Source organism: Henckelia pumila, chromosome 1 (genome assembly GCF_033568475.1).
Source record: "Henckelia pumila isolate YLH828 chromosome 1, ASM3356847v2, whole genome shotgun sequence".
NCBI classification, from domain to species: Eukaryota; Viridiplantae; Streptophyta; class Magnoliopsida; order Lamiales; family Gesneriaceae; genus Henckelia; species Henckelia pumila.
The window spans coordinates 86,842,578-86,860,582 of record NC_133120.1 but is presented as its reverse complement, the minus strand read 5'-3'; the positions used below and the strand labels follow the sequence as shown (position 1 = coordinate 86,860,582).

General features: G+C 35.5%; 2 protein-coding genes across 6 annotated transcripts in view; both read right to left on the bottom strand.

The window, feature by feature from the left end:
• Positions 1 to 18,005, bottom strand: part of LOC140890721 (glycine-rich protein-like) — a 68,396-nt gene that overhangs the window by 9,688 nt on the left and 40,703 nt on the right. The window contains exon 1 of one of the 3 annotated variants that reach the window (XM_073298753.1): positions 13,283 to 13,297. The exons of 1 other annotated variant lie outside the window; for it this stretch is intronic. The gene's annotated coding sequence lies outside the window, so the exon portion shown is untranslated. Of the gene's footprint in view, positions 1 to 13,093; positions 13,099 to 13,282; positions 13,298 to 18,005 lie in introns of those variants that run through there. One more of the 3 variants, XM_073298759.1, reaches the window with a different exon arrangement.
• Positions 18 to 12,519, bottom strand: LOC140875397 (uncharacterized). Of its 3 annotated transcripts, none has more exons than XR_012148429.1 (8): positions 12,281 to 12,519; positions 11,440 to 11,586; positions 10,999 to 11,062; positions 10,877 to 10,920; positions 1,395 to 1,541; positions 954 to 1,017; positions 832 to 875; positions 18 to 279 (listed from the first exon to the last, which is right to left on the bottom strand). XR_012148429.1 is itself a non-coding variant. In XM_073279062.1 (8 exons), the coding sequence occupies exons 5-6, from the start codon at positions 9,165 to 9,167 to the stop codon at positions 1,011 to 1,013; spliced, it is 2,169 nt and encodes a 722-aa protein (XP_073135163.1). In that variant the 5' UTR covers positions 9,168 to 9,169; positions 10,877 to 10,920; positions 10,999 to 11,062; positions 11,440 to 11,586; positions 12,281 to 12,519; the 3' UTR covers positions 18 to 279; positions 832 to 875; positions 954 to 1,010. The 3 variants fall into 3 exon arrangements, 1 of the variants encoding a protein (XP_073135163.1); XM_073279062.1 differs by lacking the exon at positions 1,395 to 1,541 and adding an exon at positions 7,006 to 9,169; XR_012148428.1 differs by lacking the exons at positions 18 to 279; positions 832 to 875; positions 954 to 1,017; positions 1,395 to 1,541 and adding an exon at positions 10,063 to 10,323.

The following is an 18,005-nucleotide window of genomic DNA, read 5'->3' as shown; positions in this document are numbered from 1 at the left end:
TCAAGATAGGCTCACATATCAAACAAGACTCATTGTTTACAAACACCAAGTTAAGTCCTAAGAGGTAGCAACATCATCTCCAGTTTTTGTACATAAGAGTAATACATTAAACTCATAACCAACAAGTCTTAGTACATGTAACTACAACAAGATCATGATTTGGACTCAACTCTAGCATTGACAGCTCAATAAACCACCTAAACTCGGATCATCACGCTATTCTCTCATCTCTTTCATCCCTTGTTCTTCAAGATCGCTTTTGCCCTGTTCCACTCCCGCCTATTGCCATGACACATACAACACAAGAATAGCCGGATAACTCCGGTGAGAAATATATTTCCCAGTAAAAGCACTAAACATGCATAACAAGCATATATCAAACTCATGATATAAAATAAAAACAATGCATGTTTTAAAACAAGGTTCTCTAACAATTCTCTCATTTCTTCGGTTGGGATCCCGAGAAGAAGATATCATAACTAACCACCGACTCTCCCGATCGAGGTGGGGCTACTTATCTTCCTTCTCTAGACTTTGAAGCCACTACATATGCATTTCAGACGCTAGGCTACGTCAACCACCCATGCCATACATATATAATCCCTCAAATCGTCTATTTGAACGTCTCTGTTCATTTCAAAATCAAAGAATAAGTCTTGCAAGATGAATGCAACATATATCATCATAAAAGCATCCATTAACAACAAAGACTCATTCAACAACTCATAGAAGAGCATATAAAAGCAATTAAGCAAATAAGTATGTGATTTAGGGAACTCGATACAAACCATCTCGAGTTATAATCCCATTCAAATAATAGTCCACTTTTACCTTTCTAATGTGAGGTTTCAAGGTTCCTTCTAGCTTGTCAAAATCTGTACAAGACAACCACCAAACCTATCTCAAAATTTGCTCAATTTTCAACCCAAACTTCAAGGCAAAACGCTACCAACCTTGTGCTTTCTTCTATCAGTTTCGAAGTCGATGTTCTCAAGCTCGATGTGTCCTGTTTATACACTGAAATCATAGCATACAACCAAGGAATCATCAGCTAAGACTCAGCTCAATAACAGTTCAAGCACAAGATAGCAAAACACTTCAAATCAAAAGTTTGACGGCATATCGATATAAACTCGGCAATCAAAACTCAACCGTAACCATTCTAACATTCATATCAGCTGTATAGGATTCAAAACCAGCATAATCCTCAACATATCAGCAAGCATATACATCGACTACTAGCTGGGAAATCATAAGAACATGATACAACAATCATTCCTCAACTCAACTTCAATAAAACAAGGTAAAGAATCTCATCAACACCATTCCATACAAACTTCTGATCTCTGTCAATTTCGAATTCCCAAATCATGATGAACTAAGATAAAACTTACATCAAATCGAAGGTCTCGTTGCAAGGATTCCAGAACATCTTTCAGAATCGAAATCGGATACCCGAAACTCAAGATATGGCGATTGGAAGTTGAAGAAATGAAACTTGAAAGTTCTTTTGCTCTCTCTCGGTTCTTGCCTCTAAAAATCTGATGTACATGGTTGAATCACACGTGAATAATCAGAAATATAACAAGTGTCCAGTTCATTTTCAACTATTTACATTTGGCCCCTCAAGACTTCAATAATTGCAATTCAGTCATCAATTTCTCATTTCATTCAATTTCAATCCTAAATAATTTAAGAATATTAGAATTTAAATCAAAACTCCAAATATTCACAAATTAAATATTCTCGAATTAAAATTAAATAATTCCGGGCGTTACAATTTTTCCCCACTAAGACTCGATTTCGTCCTCGAAATCTCCAGTATGAACAGCACATAATGTATATCAGATAACAGAAAACTAAAGGAGACTCACATCATTGAAACATCTCTGGAAATCGTTGCCTCATATCTGATTCTGTCTCCCAAGTTGCTTCTTCAATACCATGACGACTCCACTGAACTTTCATAAGTGGAATAGTCTTCGTTCGAAGTTGCTTCTCTTTTCGATCAAGAATCTGAATTGGCTTTTCGAAATAACTCAAAGTCTCGTCGAGTTCAGCCTCATCAGATTGAAGCACATGAGATTCATCAGCAAGATATTTTCGAAGCATCGATACATGAAAGACATCATGTATTCCAGATAAAGCCGGAGGAAGAGCTAATCGATAGGCAAGATTGCCTATTTTCTCCAGAATTTCATACGGACCAATGTAGCGTGGAGACAACTTCCCTCGCTTGCCAAATCGTACGGTGCCTCTGAACGGAGAAATCTTCAGAAATACACGATCCCCCTGTTCAAAAGACAAAGGTCGACGTCGAATATTGGCATACTTCGCTTGTCTGTCCTGAGCTGTCTTCATTATTTTCTGAATAAGATTCACTTGTTCAGTCATATCTCGAATCATATCAAGTCCAGTGTCAGGTACATCAGAAATATCATCCCAGTACAGAGGAGATCGACACTTTCTTCCATATAAAGCTTCAAACGGAGCCATTTCAATACTCGATTGATAGCTGTTGTTGTACGAGAATTCACAAAGGGGTAGTGAATCTTGCCAACTAGTGCCAAAATCAAGCACTACAGCTCTCAACATGTCCTCCAAAGTCTGAATGGTACGCTCAGACTGTCCGTTTGTCTGTGGATGATACGCTGTGCTCAAATGTAGCTGAGTACCCAAATCATTCTGTAAGCTGTGCCAGAAATGTGATGTAAACCGAGGATCACGATCTGATACAATAGATTTCGGCACTCCATGCAATCTGACAACTTCTCGGACATAAATCTCTGTCATCTGGTCGTGTCTATACGTCATGCGATAAGGAATGAAACACGCTGATTTCGTCAATCTATCGATAATCACCCAGATAGCATCGCAACCTCTAGAAGATCGAGGTAATCTCGTCACGAAGTCCATGGAAATATGATCTCATTTCCATTCAGGCACGGACAAACTCTGTAACAAACCAGGCGGTTTCTTCCTCTCAGCTTTCACATGTTGGCAATTCAGACATCGAGCTACAAAATCAGTGATATCTGTCTTTATTTGCTTCCACCAATAATGAGCTTTCAGATCATTGTACATCTTCCTACCACCAGGATGAATGCTATAACGGCTACAATGCGCCTCTTTCAGTAGTTGTTGTCACACATCAGAAATATCAGGCACTACAAGGCCATTATGAACATAAAGAAGATCATCTCGAACTTGATATTCAGATACATGCCCTGATCGGACTTTCTCAATCGAATTCTGCACATTCTGATCAAGTTTCTGAGCTTTTTTAATTCTCAAAAGTAGCTCTGGTTCAACTTGAATTTGATAAAGTCGCAGAGGCTGATAATTCATATCAAATACTAATCCAGAACAACAACAGTCTTCAATCAAATGGGATACACCAATCGTTGATAAAGATAAAGAACATACCCTTCGACTCAATGCATCAGCTGCTGCATTCGATTTTCCCGGATAGTATCTAATCTCACAATCAAAATCTTTCAGCAAATCAAGCCATCTCCGCTGTCTCATATTCAGTTCTGACTGTGAAAACAAATATTTCAGACTCTTATGATCAGAATAGATTTCAAACTGTTCCCCGTACAGATAATGTCACTAAATCTTCAAAGCAAATACAATGGCGGCCAATTCAAGATCATGAATCGGATATCTGGTCTCGTGAGGCTTCAACTGTCGTGAGGCATAAGCAATCACATGCCCTCTCTGCATCAATACACATCCCAAACCTCGATGAGATGCATCACAATAAACAGTGAAACCACCAGTACTTAAAGGAATCGTCAAGACTGGTGCACTGGTCAGTCGTTTCTTCAACTCAAGAAAACTGGATTCACAAGCTTCAGACCAGATAAATGGAGCATTTTTCTGAGTCAACTGAGTAATCGGCTTCGCAATACTGGAAAAATCTTTAATGAACCGACGATAATACCCAGCCAAACCCATGAAACTACGTATCTCAAGAACAGATGTTGGTCTCGACCAATTGATCACTGCCTCGACTTTACTTGGATCAACAGCTATACCATTTTCGGATATGATATGTCCAAGAAAAACAACCTGTTTCAGCCAAAACTCACATTTCGACTGTAACACCCAGTATTTTTAGTACGTAAATTCGCATGCATAATTAGGGATTTTATTTATTTAGAATTTTAGATTATGGGTTAAATATTTATGTGAAATTATTTGTGCATGTTTTAAGTTATTTTTAAGCATTTAACCCATAATTAGTGATTTTCATGAATTATGGAAATTTAATTATTTTATCGCGTAGACGGGACCGTGGACGGACGAGATGACAACTTTCTACCCAAATTATTTTATGAGTCTTTTAGGAGCCCAAAAATATTATTTTGAGTTTTATTTCCTCAAAATTATCAGTATTTAATTTTATATAATTTTAGAAGTCCATTTTTATCCAAATTTAGCCAAAATATTGACTTTTAATTATCTTTAAAATTCCCTAAAATAAATATTCGGAATTTTAATTAATTGTTATGTTAGTTAGTATTTTTAAAAGTTAAGATTATTTTATTTATGTTATTATCTCCCTATATTAGTTATTAAAATCCTATATACCCAAATTAAATCCTAAATCTACCCCAAACCTCACGTTCAATCCTTTTCTCTACAACCTAGCCGCCTCCCTCCCCCATTATTCATCTCCTTCATCGACCAAGTAGCCTCCAAGAAGGACTCCATAGCCTCGATATTTTTGAAGCATCAAGAAAGGTTGTTCGTCGTACCGTCGTCCCGGAAACGTTCTACGCACTTTGCCCTATTAATTCTACGGTGCAAGGCATGTTTTCTTTCACTTTTCTTTCACCATATCAGTTTTATATGTGTGTGTTGGGTATGCATCAGTTTTTATTCAAGGATTTTCAGAAAATAATAGAGATGGGTTGAATGTATGCACTTGTTCATGTTTTTGTGAATCATGCTCACGTTTTTGGCTAGGGGGCATGCATGGCTGCTGGTCAGGGCTGTCAAGGGGTTCGTCGGGGTCCTTAGGCTAGCTTGGCTTGGTCGGTTATGGGCTAGGTAGAGGCCTGGGTGAGCTGGTGCAAGAAGAAGCCATGGGGTGCGCAGGTTAGGGTTTCTGGAAGGGGGGTTCGGCCTTGGGCTAGGGTGAAGGGCTGAGGCCGAGCCAGGGCAGGTTAGGACCGCCCAGACGTGGGCTACATCTGGGCGGCGGCGCTCCGGCCAGGGGCGGCCGGAGCTGGCCGGCAGCAGACCAAGAAGGTCTGCTGCTCACGGCCGCAGCTAAGGTAAGGGAGGGGGTGTTCGGGTGTAGGGTTTTGGGGGATCCGGGTCGGGTTCAGTAGTCATGGGTAAAGTCTATTGGGTTCGGGTCCGGGTTAAGTGAGTCGGGCTCGGGTATTTTTATTTTTAAGTTTTAAGTTTAATTAAGTGTTAAATGGGCCTAATTAAATCCAAAAATTTAATTGGGTTCCATTTAATTATTTGGGTTAAATTTAATTATTATTGGGCTTAAATAAATTTAATTAAGTTAGTCCAATAATTTTTATGGGCTTGGGGGCCCATGGAAGTTATTGGGCCAGTCTTTGGGCTTTTGGGCCCATTGGGCCAGATTAAGTTGTTATTGGGCCAAGTATGTGCTAATGGACTTTAATTGATTTATTGGGCTTAGAAATGTGTTAATGGGCTTAAGAATGTTAATTGATCAGTCTCAGTGTTAATGAGCCAGAATTTAAGAAAATGGGCTTGAGTGTTAGGGCCAGCAGTCTAGCACAAACCAAGAGAAATTGCATGTGTCCTAAATATATATTTAATTATTTTATGCATGAATGTTATTTTAGTATTTATATGTTAGTATAAAAATTAAATTAAATATATATGAAGGACACACATTTTATTTAAGTACATGCATTCATGAAATAATTTTATGGCATGATTTAATGTTTAAGGTTGAGCTAGAAAATAATTTTTATGTTGGAAGTTGAAGTAGTGTAACAATTTAAGGGGGACAAGTCCCCACATGTTAAGGGCAGTTTACTGTCAATTTAAGGGTAGTTTACTACCAGTAAGAGGTGATTCTTCACCGCCGCGTACGTTGGTTTTAAGAGACTGATTAGTCGAACTTTTAAGTTTAAGGTTACACTACGGATATGACCATGCGATGTTAGAAAAATGTTATGCTCAACAATGTTTATGTATGTAATATATGATTATATTTAAGATCAAGTTTAAGTAAGATTTTAAGTTATAATTCATAATTTTTAAGCATGCTCATTCATGTATATGTTATGTATTAGTATTCCAGTTATTTAAATTATTTTAAACCCTTGTTATGTTAGCATGTTGGGTCTCTAGGCTCACTACACTTATATGGTGCAGGTGAGTACGTAGAGGAAGATGTAGTTCCTACCGGTGGCGAGGACGTATGAGCGGACATGCAGTGATCCCTCGTGACCGTCGGCTGAGTCCTTATGAACATTTTTAAGAATTTTTAAACTCTGTTTCTTATTTATTTCTTTTATGTCTTTCCAGTGGTGAATTTTAGTACTATTTTTATTAAATAATTTTTATTGCATGCAAACTTTTAAGTGGATTGTTTGACAGTATTTTATTTAAGTTTGACTCAGTTATTTAAGTAAAAATGTTGCATTTTATTTATGTTATTTTTAAATCTGTTTATTCTGTGCATATATGTATGGGCATGTATGTACATCTATTTTACTTAGTATTAATAAATAAATAAAAAATTCCGCATATGTTATTTTAGAATGTTTGGGTCGTTTCATCGACAGTTTAGCATACAGTTTCTCAGCTCTTAAAGTCTTCAACACGGTTCTCAAATGCTCAGAATGATCAATCAAATTCTACGAATATATCAGAATATCATCAATAAAAATGATAACGAAGTCATCCAGATATTTCTGAAACACACGGTTCATCAAAGCCATAAATACAGCTGGAGCATTTGTCAGACCAAACGGCATAACTATAAACTCATAGTGGCCATACCTGGTTCTGAAAGCAGTTTTCGGAATATCAGAATCTCTAACTCTCAGCTGATGGTACCCAGATCTCAGATCGATCTTGGAATACACCGAAGAACCCTGCAACTGGTCAAATAAATCATCAATACGAGGCAAAGGGTATTTGTTCTTTACCGTTGCCTTGTTCAGTTGCCGGTAGTCGATACACAATCTCATTGAATCGTCTTTCTTTCTGACAAACAGTACTGGAGCTCCCCAAGGAGAAACACTGGGTCGAATGTATCCCTTGGCCAGTAAATCTTCCAACTGATCTTTCAACTCCTTCAATTCAACTGGTGTCATTCGATAAGGTACTTTAGAAATCGGTACAGTACCTGGCATCAGTTCTATGTTGAAATCAATCTCACGGTACGGAGGTAGTCCTGGAATCTCATCAGGGAAAACATCCGCAAATTCACTAACCACTGGCAAATCAGCCAGATTCGGGCTAGCTTTTAAAACACCAACTGTATAAACAATAAACCCCTCCGCTCCTTTCTGCAAAAGTCGGGTCATAGATAATACAGAAATCAGAGGAATCTTAGCACGAGAACCCTTACCATAAAACTTCCATTCTCCAGCCATCTCAGGTCTGAACCTCGCCACTTTCTGAAAACAGTCTACGATAGCTCTGTACTTGGTTAGCATATCAATTCCGATAATGCAGTCAAAATCAGACAAACCAAGCACAATACAATCTATCTCTATTTCACTACCGTCATACTGTAATAAACAATTCTTAACTGTCTGAATTGATATAAGACCTCTCCCCAAAGGAGAAGAGACAGATACAACAACAGGTAAAGATTCAACAGGCAAAGCATGTAATGACACAAACCGTTCGGAGATAAATGTATGGGATGCACCTGTATCTATCAATACATAGGCAGGATAACCATAAAGAGAACAGTTACCTGCAATAACATCATCCGGTGCTCCCTGTGCCTGTTCCTCTTTCTGTGCAAAGGCATGAGCATGTTGTCTTGAAGGCTGGCTACCTGTCTGACTCCCTCCTGGCCTTGGTTGTTGCTGTGGGTGTGGTGGTTGGAAGGAATGGACAGATGAGGCTTGCATCGCAGGTTGAGCCACTGATCGTGATGACTCTGTACCTCGTGACTGTCCGGAACCCCTTTGAGGGCACACTCTCGCAAAATATCCCGGCTGATGGCATATATGGCAACTCCCAAATATGCCTCGGCACTGATCAGTCGGATGACTTCCACCACAACTGTTACAAACCATGCCAGACTTCGGTTTTGACCCACTCGAACTCGAAGAACTGCTCCCAGACCTCTTAAACTGCTTTCCTCGAGCTTGCCAAAATTTCTTCTTGCCACTGCTACTGCCACCGCTTTCAAACCGAGGAGGTTGTTGTGAAATTGGAGCTGAAGATTGTGGCTGTCTCGGAGGTTGAACAGAATACAAAGCTCCTCGCTGTTGTATCAAACCAGCTTCTGCTCCTTTGGAACTATTCAAGGCATCAGTAAATGTATTTGGTCGCCTTGTGTTCACCAAAGTAAATACCTCTGGATTCAGTCCATTAATGAACTGATCAGTCATAGCCTCATCACTGTCGGCAACGTGTGGAGAAAAACGTAGCAATGTAGAGAATTTTGCAACATAATCTTCAATATTCAAATTTCCCTGCTTCAGATTAGCAAACTCTGCACCCTTATCTTTGCGGTAAGACACCGGAAAGAATCGTTGATAGAATTCAGTTTTGAAGACTGTCAAGGTGAGTACTGTTCCTCTACGCTCCAGAGCCTTCTTAGTCGTGAACCACCAGCTCTTCGCAACCTCATGTAGTTGGTGCCCAATCAGTTTGACTCTCCGCTCATCACCATAGTCAAGTGAATCAAACAACATCTCCATATCATCAAGCCATCCTTCACATTCGACTGCATTCTCAGTACCTTTTAAGGTTGGCGGCTTGTAAGATTGAAATCTTTTCAACAACGTTTCCATTGGTGTAGCAGACATATCTGTCATATCTCGAGAGGTACTTCCCTGTTCATTACTCGGAATTGCAGTAACTTGAGGCACTGTCGGAGGTACCACTGTTTGTTCAGGCAGAGGATGCACTGTCTGCTCTGGCCTAGGAGTAGGAACCTGTGGTCTGAGAGGAGGTCGGCCTGGTCGTCGAGACATATCTGATTTAGCAAAAGAGTTAGGATACCAGAATCATCAAATCTATTTCAGTCCTCCTCTGATCAAGACTCGGTTCTGATTCACTCATAAATAAATAATCGAGGTATTCAGATAACACATGCTTCCAATCAACTCAGATAATCAGGTAGCATGTCGTAAACAACAGATCACATGCTTTTATCATGTCAGATAGTGCAATAAGCATGCGACTTTAATCATCATTAATCATACTTTCAAATAAAATAAATACAACATCCTGTAATAAAATACTTGAAAGTAAAACATGCTAGCATTTATAACATGTAAGTTAAGCATGTAATAAATCATAGCATAATAAATAAGTAAGCAAGGAAGAAGACTCGATCTACCCCACTCGCTATCTATCTTAGTCCAGAATTTTCTCGCTCTGATACCACCTGTTGTGACGACCCGAGTTCTAATCTCTCATTTAATCAAATCATCATAATTAATAGACAAGAATCAAAGTCTAAACAAAATAAAAAAAAAATTTAAAAATTTGAGCACCTCGCTCAATCGGTGAAAAGCTGCCGATCGAGCGAGCACCTTAGCCCAACTCTCGGGTGCAATCAATATGTGGCCTCGCTCGATCTGCAATATTTCACCGATCGAGCGAGCCACAATCTCCAAGCTTTTTGTCCCTGCAACGATGACCTCGCTCAATCCGTGATATTTCACCGATCGAGCGAGCACATTTCCAGAAAAAGGAACAGAAACTTTTGCTGTCAAAATGTGTTCTTCCATGCCTTTTTCATCTACTATCAACTTGAACAAAGCCTATTTCAAAACATAAGCTAGCATGCATTCTAACATGGTATAAGTTGACAGAAATAGATCATAACAAAGCCTTAAAATCAACTCAAGATAGGCTCACATATCAAACAAGACTCATTGTTTACAAACACCAAGTTAAGTCCTAAGAGGTAGCAACATCATCTCCAGTTTTTGTACATAAGAGTAATACATTAAACTCATAACCAACAAGTCTTAGTACATGTAACTACAACAAGATCATGATTTGGACTCAACTCTAGCATTGACAGCTCAATAAACCACCTAAACTCGGATCATCACGCTATTCTCTCATCTCTTTTATCCCTTGTTCTTCAAGATCGCTTTTGCCCTGTTCCACTCCCGCCTATTGCCATGACACATACAACACAACAATAGCCGGATAACTCCGGTGAGAAATATATTTCCCAGTAAAAGCAACTAAACATGCATAACAAGCATATATCAAACTCATGATATAAAATAAAAACAATGCATGTTTTAAAACAAGATTCTCTAACAATTCTCTCGTTTCTTCGGTTGGGATCCCGAGAAGAAGATATCATAAATAACCACCGACTCTCCCGATCGAGGTGGGGCTACTTATCTTTCTTCTCTAGACTTTGAAGCCACTACATATGTATTTCAGACGCTAGGCTACGTCAACCACCCATGCCATACATATATAATCCCTCAAATCGTCTATTCGAACGTCTCTGTTCATTTCAAAATCAAGGAATAAGTCTTGCAAGATGAATGCAACATATATCATCATAAAAGCATCCATTAACAGCAAAGACTCATTCAAAAACTCATAGAAGTGCATATAAAAGCAATTAAGCAAATAAGTATGTGATTTAGGGAACTCGATACAAACCATCTCGAGTTATAATCCCATTCAAATAATAGTCCACTTTTACCTTTCAAATGTGAGGTTTCAAGGTGTCTTCTAGCTTGTCAAAATCTGTACAAGACAACCACCAAACCTATCTCAAAATTTGCTCAATTTTCAACCCAAACTTCAAGGCAAAACGCTACCAACCTTGTGCTTTCTTCTATCGGTTTCGAAGTCGATGTTCTCAAGCTCGATGTGTCCTGTTTATACACTGAAATCATAGCATACAACCAAGGAATCATCAGCTAAGACTCAGCTCAATAACAGTTCAAGCACAAGATAGCAAAACACTTCAATTCAAAAGTTCGACGGCATATCGATATAAACTCGGCAATCAAAACTCAACCGTAACCATTCTAACATTCATATCAGCTGTATAGGATTCAAAACCAGCATAATCCTCAACATATCAGCAAGCATATACATCGACTACTAGCTGGGAAATCATAAGAACATGATACAACAATCATTCCTCAACTCAACTTCAATAAAACAAGGTATAGAATCTCATCAACACCATTCCATACAAACTTCTGATCTCTGTCAATTTTGAATTCCCAAATCATGATGAACTAAGAGAAAACTTACATCAAATCGAAGGTCTCGTTGCAAGGATTCCAAAACATCTTTCGGAATCGAAATCGGATACCCGAAACTCAAGATATGGCGATTGGAAGTTGAAGAAATGAAACTTGAAAGTTCTTTTGCTCTCTCTCGGTTCTTGCCTCTAAAAATCTGATGTACATGGTTGAATCACACGTGAATAATCAGAAATATAACAAGTGTCCAGTTCATTTTCAACTATTTGCATTTTGGCCCCTCAAGACTTTAATAATTGCAATTCAGTCCTCAATTTCTCATTTCATTCAATTTCAATCCTAAATAATTTAAGAATATTAGAATTTAAATCAAAACTCCAAATACTCCCAAATTAAATATTCTCGAATTAAAATTAAATAATTACGGACGTTACAATTTATCTTCCAGGTCAATAATTACTTTTATTATGCAAATTGTCTTTTTTTTTTTGGTTCCTCATTTCCTTTTCACGTCCTTATCAACATAAATGCATATGTAGAAAACCAGTAGCAGCATATGGGTTCGAAAATGCACAAATTTTAATTTTGAATTTTCTGAAAAATACAAACAATTTCCTAAACTATTATTATATGCAAATTCTAAAGCATTTCAAACCCAAACAATCGATAATTCAGCCCCAAATTTCGAAAATCCTATATATATTCTGAAATTTCGAAATTAATTTCAGAAAAATAGAAAAATCGATCGTTACATAGGCTCAAATATTAACACCTACAACGAACAAATAATCACATATCAATTACATAGATTCGAATTCAACAAAAAATCCCCAAATACGAACCCTAATTCGAGATATACATCAAAGCTACGAAATAGATTTCCAAATTACCTGAACAACTTCCCCTAAGCCTAGGCGACGAACGGCGGCGAGCGACACGGCTGCCGGAAATGGGTTCGGAGAAACGAGCTCAAAACCTTGCAAAATGGGAACCAATACCTAGCTCCCGTCGCGAGGATTCCGAAACTACTCTCAGATTTGAAATCGGATGACCGTCGGAGAAGCTAGTGGCGGTGAAAGGAACGAAAAATGCAAAAGAAAAAAAATGAGAAAAGGGACGCGAGAGGAGAGTGAGGAAGGAGGGAGGGAGAAATGATATATGTAATACGTGTATTTGTTATTTAATTAATTGGGTTTGAAATTTGAAAATGTCAATTTATTTTAATTTTTGTGTGTTATAAAAATTAAAGAGAAATATATTTGTGTACATGAACTATGGATAAAAATGATAAATTGATACACAAACTATTGAAAATAGCTTAATTGGTACATGATTCAACTAAAAAGACGATTTTATCATTTTATAAAAAAAATTATGTCCAATTATTTTTAATAAGTTCAACTGAGTGTATATTTTTTTAAAAGTAATTTTTATTGATTAAAATTATCAAAAAAATATTATATAATTTTAAAAATTATAAGAAATAAGTATTTTTATTTTTTAAAATAAATTTATATTTTTAAAGGTGTGCATTTTTACCGAACCGAATTGAACTTTTGATTTGCCCAAAATCCAAACTTTAACTGAATTTTCGGTTTTTTCGAATTCCGAATAAAAAATTGAACTGAATTTAACGGTTTGGTTAAAAACACGTTTGATTTTTGTTTTAACCAAAATTCAATTTTTTATTTTTTGTTATTTTTATATTAATTATTATTTATTTTATTCATTCAAAAAGCTTAAGTAAAATTCATTTTTCGGTTCGATTAAGTTAATAAGAAGAAAAAACTGAATTGAATTAACAGTTCAATTTTTTATTCAAATTTAATTTTCAATTTCGAGCAGTAACACCCTTTATTTTTACTCATTAATAAATTAATTGTTCAAATATAATATATATTAATTATATTAATCAATATATAGTAAAATGATATTTTCTATTTGTATTAAATAATTATCCATTTTCTTGAAAAAATTTGATATAAAAATTATATATTAATAAAACAACACGCAATAAATAAATCATATACACGAAATATATTTAATACCGATTAAAAATATAATAAAATAAATATTTATTTATTTATATTTAAATTCAAGCATGAGTAAAAAAATATAAATTTTTAAATAAAAAAATTTTATGTCATTAGAATCACGTAAATCTAGATAATGAGTGAAGTTTCTTACTATGAAATTTACTTTTCATGATCTAAATTTTTATTGTTGAACTTTTTTTTGGACTCCTAACATAACAATTATACCAGATTTTGAAATATTAAATGGTGATTATATTTGCTACAACAATTTTAAAACAAGGTCAACAAATTTAGGTTACATATATTTATATTTAATTATATTTTCATCGATATATTACAATATTTTTTTTTATATAATTTGAGTTGAAAATAATATTTATCATGGTATAATTTAAATAAATATGATATCTTTAAAATTAATCAATAAATAACTTTGAAAACAAAATAATGTAATTAATAAAATCTTTATAAACAAAAGGATAAATAGACTTTTTAGATGGATCATGTACCAATTAAGCCATTTTCAATACTGCATGTATCAATTTGACATTTTATCAATAGTTCATGTACCAAAATAAATTTTAGGTTCATAAAATAATAAATACAGTGGAACATTCATTAACGAGATTTTTTACTTTTTGAGACATGGCAATTTCATTAAATAAATTAGGAATAATAATAATAGTTAGAAGACATCCAGTTTTGTACAACAAAAGTTTTTTATTTTCAAAAAATCACGCACATTAACAACATTATATAAAACAGTTATTTTGAAGATGATTTTGTTATTTTTAATTTTAATTCATGATGTATACAATTAATTTTTATAAACTAAAGTTATTTAATTTTTAACTAGTAGAACTTTTATGCCACAAAATTGATGAAAAATAATAATAGCAACAAATATTGCTATTTATTTTTTTTATAAAATAAAATTAATGTTTTTTATATAATTGAAAGAGGGGAGAGAAAAATTAAATGTATTATTGAACGTTATATATGTATTATTGTATATATGTTGTTCATTAATTGTTAATTGTAATTTAACTGTATTTAAAAATTTATAATAATACATGTATAGAATAAAACACTGACACACACAAACATATACACATATATATAAGGATAATAATTATATCGAATATAAACATATAAAAATATTATTAACTCCACGAAAGTCTATCATTTAAAAATAGTCTACTAATTTTTGTAAATGTCTGCAAATGTCTTGCAAAAAAGTCTATATATCTCCATAGAATTCTTTTCACAAACTCCGTGGTATTTCATAAAAGTCAATAAAAATCTATCAACTCCACAAAAGTTTATCATAAAAAAAGTCAATGAAAGTCATTAAATCTCTAGATTGATCTAATTTACACTATTAAGAAAATTTTTAAATGGCAAAAAAAAAAGTGAAAGAATGGAGAAGAAATGATAGAAAAAAAAAGAAGAAATAATTGAGGATGTATATCATGCTAATTAACCACGATTTTATAAAAACTGTGGTTAATTTTAACCACGGTTTTAAAAAAATCGTGGCTAAAAATAACCACGATTTTTAAAAAACCGTGGCTAAATAACCACGGTTATTTAAAACCGTGGCTACACTTAACCACGGTTTTTTAAAATCGTGGTTATTTAACCACGGTTTAGTTAAACCGTTGCTAATTTTTAGCCACGATTTAAATAAAACCGTAGTTATTTAACCACGATTAAAAACTCCGTGATTAAATGTAGCCACGTTTTAAAAATCGTGGTTATTCAACCATGATTTTAAAAATCGTGGTTATTCAACCACGGTTTTTAAAAAACCGTGGCCACTTATAGCCACGGTTAAATAAAACCGTGGTTATTTAGCAAAGGTTTTAAAACCGTGGTTAATTTTTGAAACCGTTGCTAAATAACCACGATTTTATTTAACCGTGGCTATTTAACCACGATTTTTTTTAAAACTGTGGCCAATTTAGCCACGGTTTTTTTAAAACCGTGGTTAAATAGCCACGGTTAAATAAAACCGTGGTTATTTAGCAAAGGTTTTTTTAAAATCGTGGTTAAATTAACCACGGTTTTTAAAAACCGTTTTTAATTTAACCACGATTTTAAAAAACCGTTGCTAAATAACCACGGTTTTTTTAACTGTGGTTATTTAACCACGGTTTTAAATTTGCCACGGTTTTTTAAAAACCGTAGCTAAATAAGCAATTTTTTTGTAGTCAAATCAGTTAGATACCTCTAAACTAGTACAGAATTTAATAATTAAAATATATTTATTTTTAATTTTGAATTATGATAAAGACGCATTAATTGTGAATCCTGTGCTCAATTAATCTTGGGTAGGATATAACAACATGACTTATCATAATTTAATTTTGAAGCTCATTTTGTGAGTCAACCTTATCTGCATAACTACAACATGTACAGCCTCCAGGCCTGAAGTAGCTAGCTTGGGCCACAACAACCAAAAGGACAACCTTCACCACCAATCCCGCCACCTCCTCCTCCGGATATCCTCCAAATCCGCCACCGGAAAAACCCCCGAACCCGGGATAGCCTCTGAATCCACCTCCGGGATATTGTTCTTTTGTGATTTCATTTGTCTTATCCACTTCATTATTTGCTGAAAAGATAGATAGAACGCACACGGATTCATTTTTTACCAAGTGAGAAATTATTACATAAAATAAATTATAGAACTTATTGTGAATTATTTTTAACTGCAATCTGATTCAATTACTTAATTAAAACATCTCTGTTAAAAATAAATAATGATAGAACTTATATGCATGACACTTGCGCTTATCCACAGAAATGGAAGTTTCAGCCAATTGCCTAGCCGCCACTTGGGAAATAAGAATTGCAGCTAAGAAAAAGCCATGAAAGAAAATTGTCTTCAAACCCATTTTTTTTTTTCGGAAAAAAGTTTTATTTGGTTTGATTTGGATAAGAATTCGAGCAAATTTGAGTGTCCGTTTATAGGTACACAAAACTTGCTAAGATTTCATACGTATTTGGCTTGGTTACTTCGATCCTACCCATGGGTAGACCCATAATTTGGTTGGCCGTTGGAAATACGTCTTTCTTGAGAAATGTCTTTATTGGCCCCATGATTCGGAAAGTTGCCTCTCGCCACACTCTCGTTGAGAACGAATGTGTGTTATTATTAATTGGAGTCATGAGGCGAAATGAGTTAATTACTGATCATGAAAATTTAATAATAAAAGTCATATGAATTTTGATGTTTTAAATTTTAATAGTAGCCTAAATAGCAACTATTGAACTTGAAAAAATAAGATAGTGTTTGCAATATTTAAAAATAAATTGCAAACATAATCTAAGTGTGAGATCGATGATCCGTCGAGTTGATACGGGAGCTACTTTTCATTGGCGACACATAAGTTGCATGAATTTTAAAAACAAGATGTATCAATAAAGCGTAGGTATTAATAGCTTTGACATGTACATGTAACAACTACGGTTTTTTTATTTTTAATTTAAAAAAATAAAACATTATTAAAAATAATGCATGCTCCAGAAAAATATTGCATCCGCTCATGCTGACTGCGGACGCTGCTAGCATCAGCATGTGCATGGGAACTTGCAATTTGCACGTCCCCATGTGCACCCCTTTTTATTTTTATTTTTGGTTTTTAAATTAATTGTATAATTATTTATATTTTGTAAAATAATTATTTATTTAGTATTATTTATTATTAGTATGACAATTTTTTCTCAAAAATTTGAATTTTAAATCTAATTTTTGAATTTATGATCGGGTTGAATAATTATTAAGAAAACAAAAAATAATTTATTATCGGGTTGAATAAACGTAGAAGAGTTAATTCAGATTTATTTGAGCTGAATTGATGCAAAAATGCTATTAGAAAATGTCTCAACCCGAATTCGAGACGAAAAGAAATCATCTCGAAAAATATTAAACTTCAACCGACCCGAATATATCTGAATTAATCTTTTAAGTCTATCCAAAGAGACTTGCTGTGACGCCCGGGGCTGAGGAGGCAGAGAGTGATCGCCGGTGCCAAGAGGTTGCACGGACAATGAGCGGCTCCTGGTAGGCTTCTAGGCGGAGGGAGACATGAATGAACCGATCCCGTGCCGGAATGAGAGGGGATTTTGAGACTGTGTAGGTATGGGACTACATAGTTGAGGAGAGCTTAAAAAGATTTCATATGTACTGCTCATATCAAGAAGGTGCATCTTCTTTTCGGGAGCTCATCACATAAGAACTTCAAAGTTAAGCGTGCTTGACTTGGGGCAATTATAGGATGGGTGACCCCCTGGGAAGTTTCTCAGGGTGCGTGTGAGTGAGGACATAAGCACGCTGAAAAGACCCGTCTTGATATTGTGGGTCGTTACAAATGGTATCAAAGCCGACCTCTCTTAGTACGATATGGTTCGGGGACGAACCAAGCGGAAGCTGGTGGGCATGTGACGCCCGGGGCTGAGGAGGCAGAGAGTGATCGCCGGTGCCAAGAGGTCGCACGGACAATGAGCGGCTCCTGGTAGGCTTCTAGGCGGAGGGAGACATGAATGAACCGATCCCGTGCCGGAATGAGAGGGG

Bases quoted from the DNA above. Each gene is read 5' to 3' on its own strand.
- LOC140875397 (XM_073279062.1), bottom strand. From the start codon at position 9,167: ATGTCTCGACGACCAGGCCGACCTCCTCTCAGACCACAGGTTCCTACT.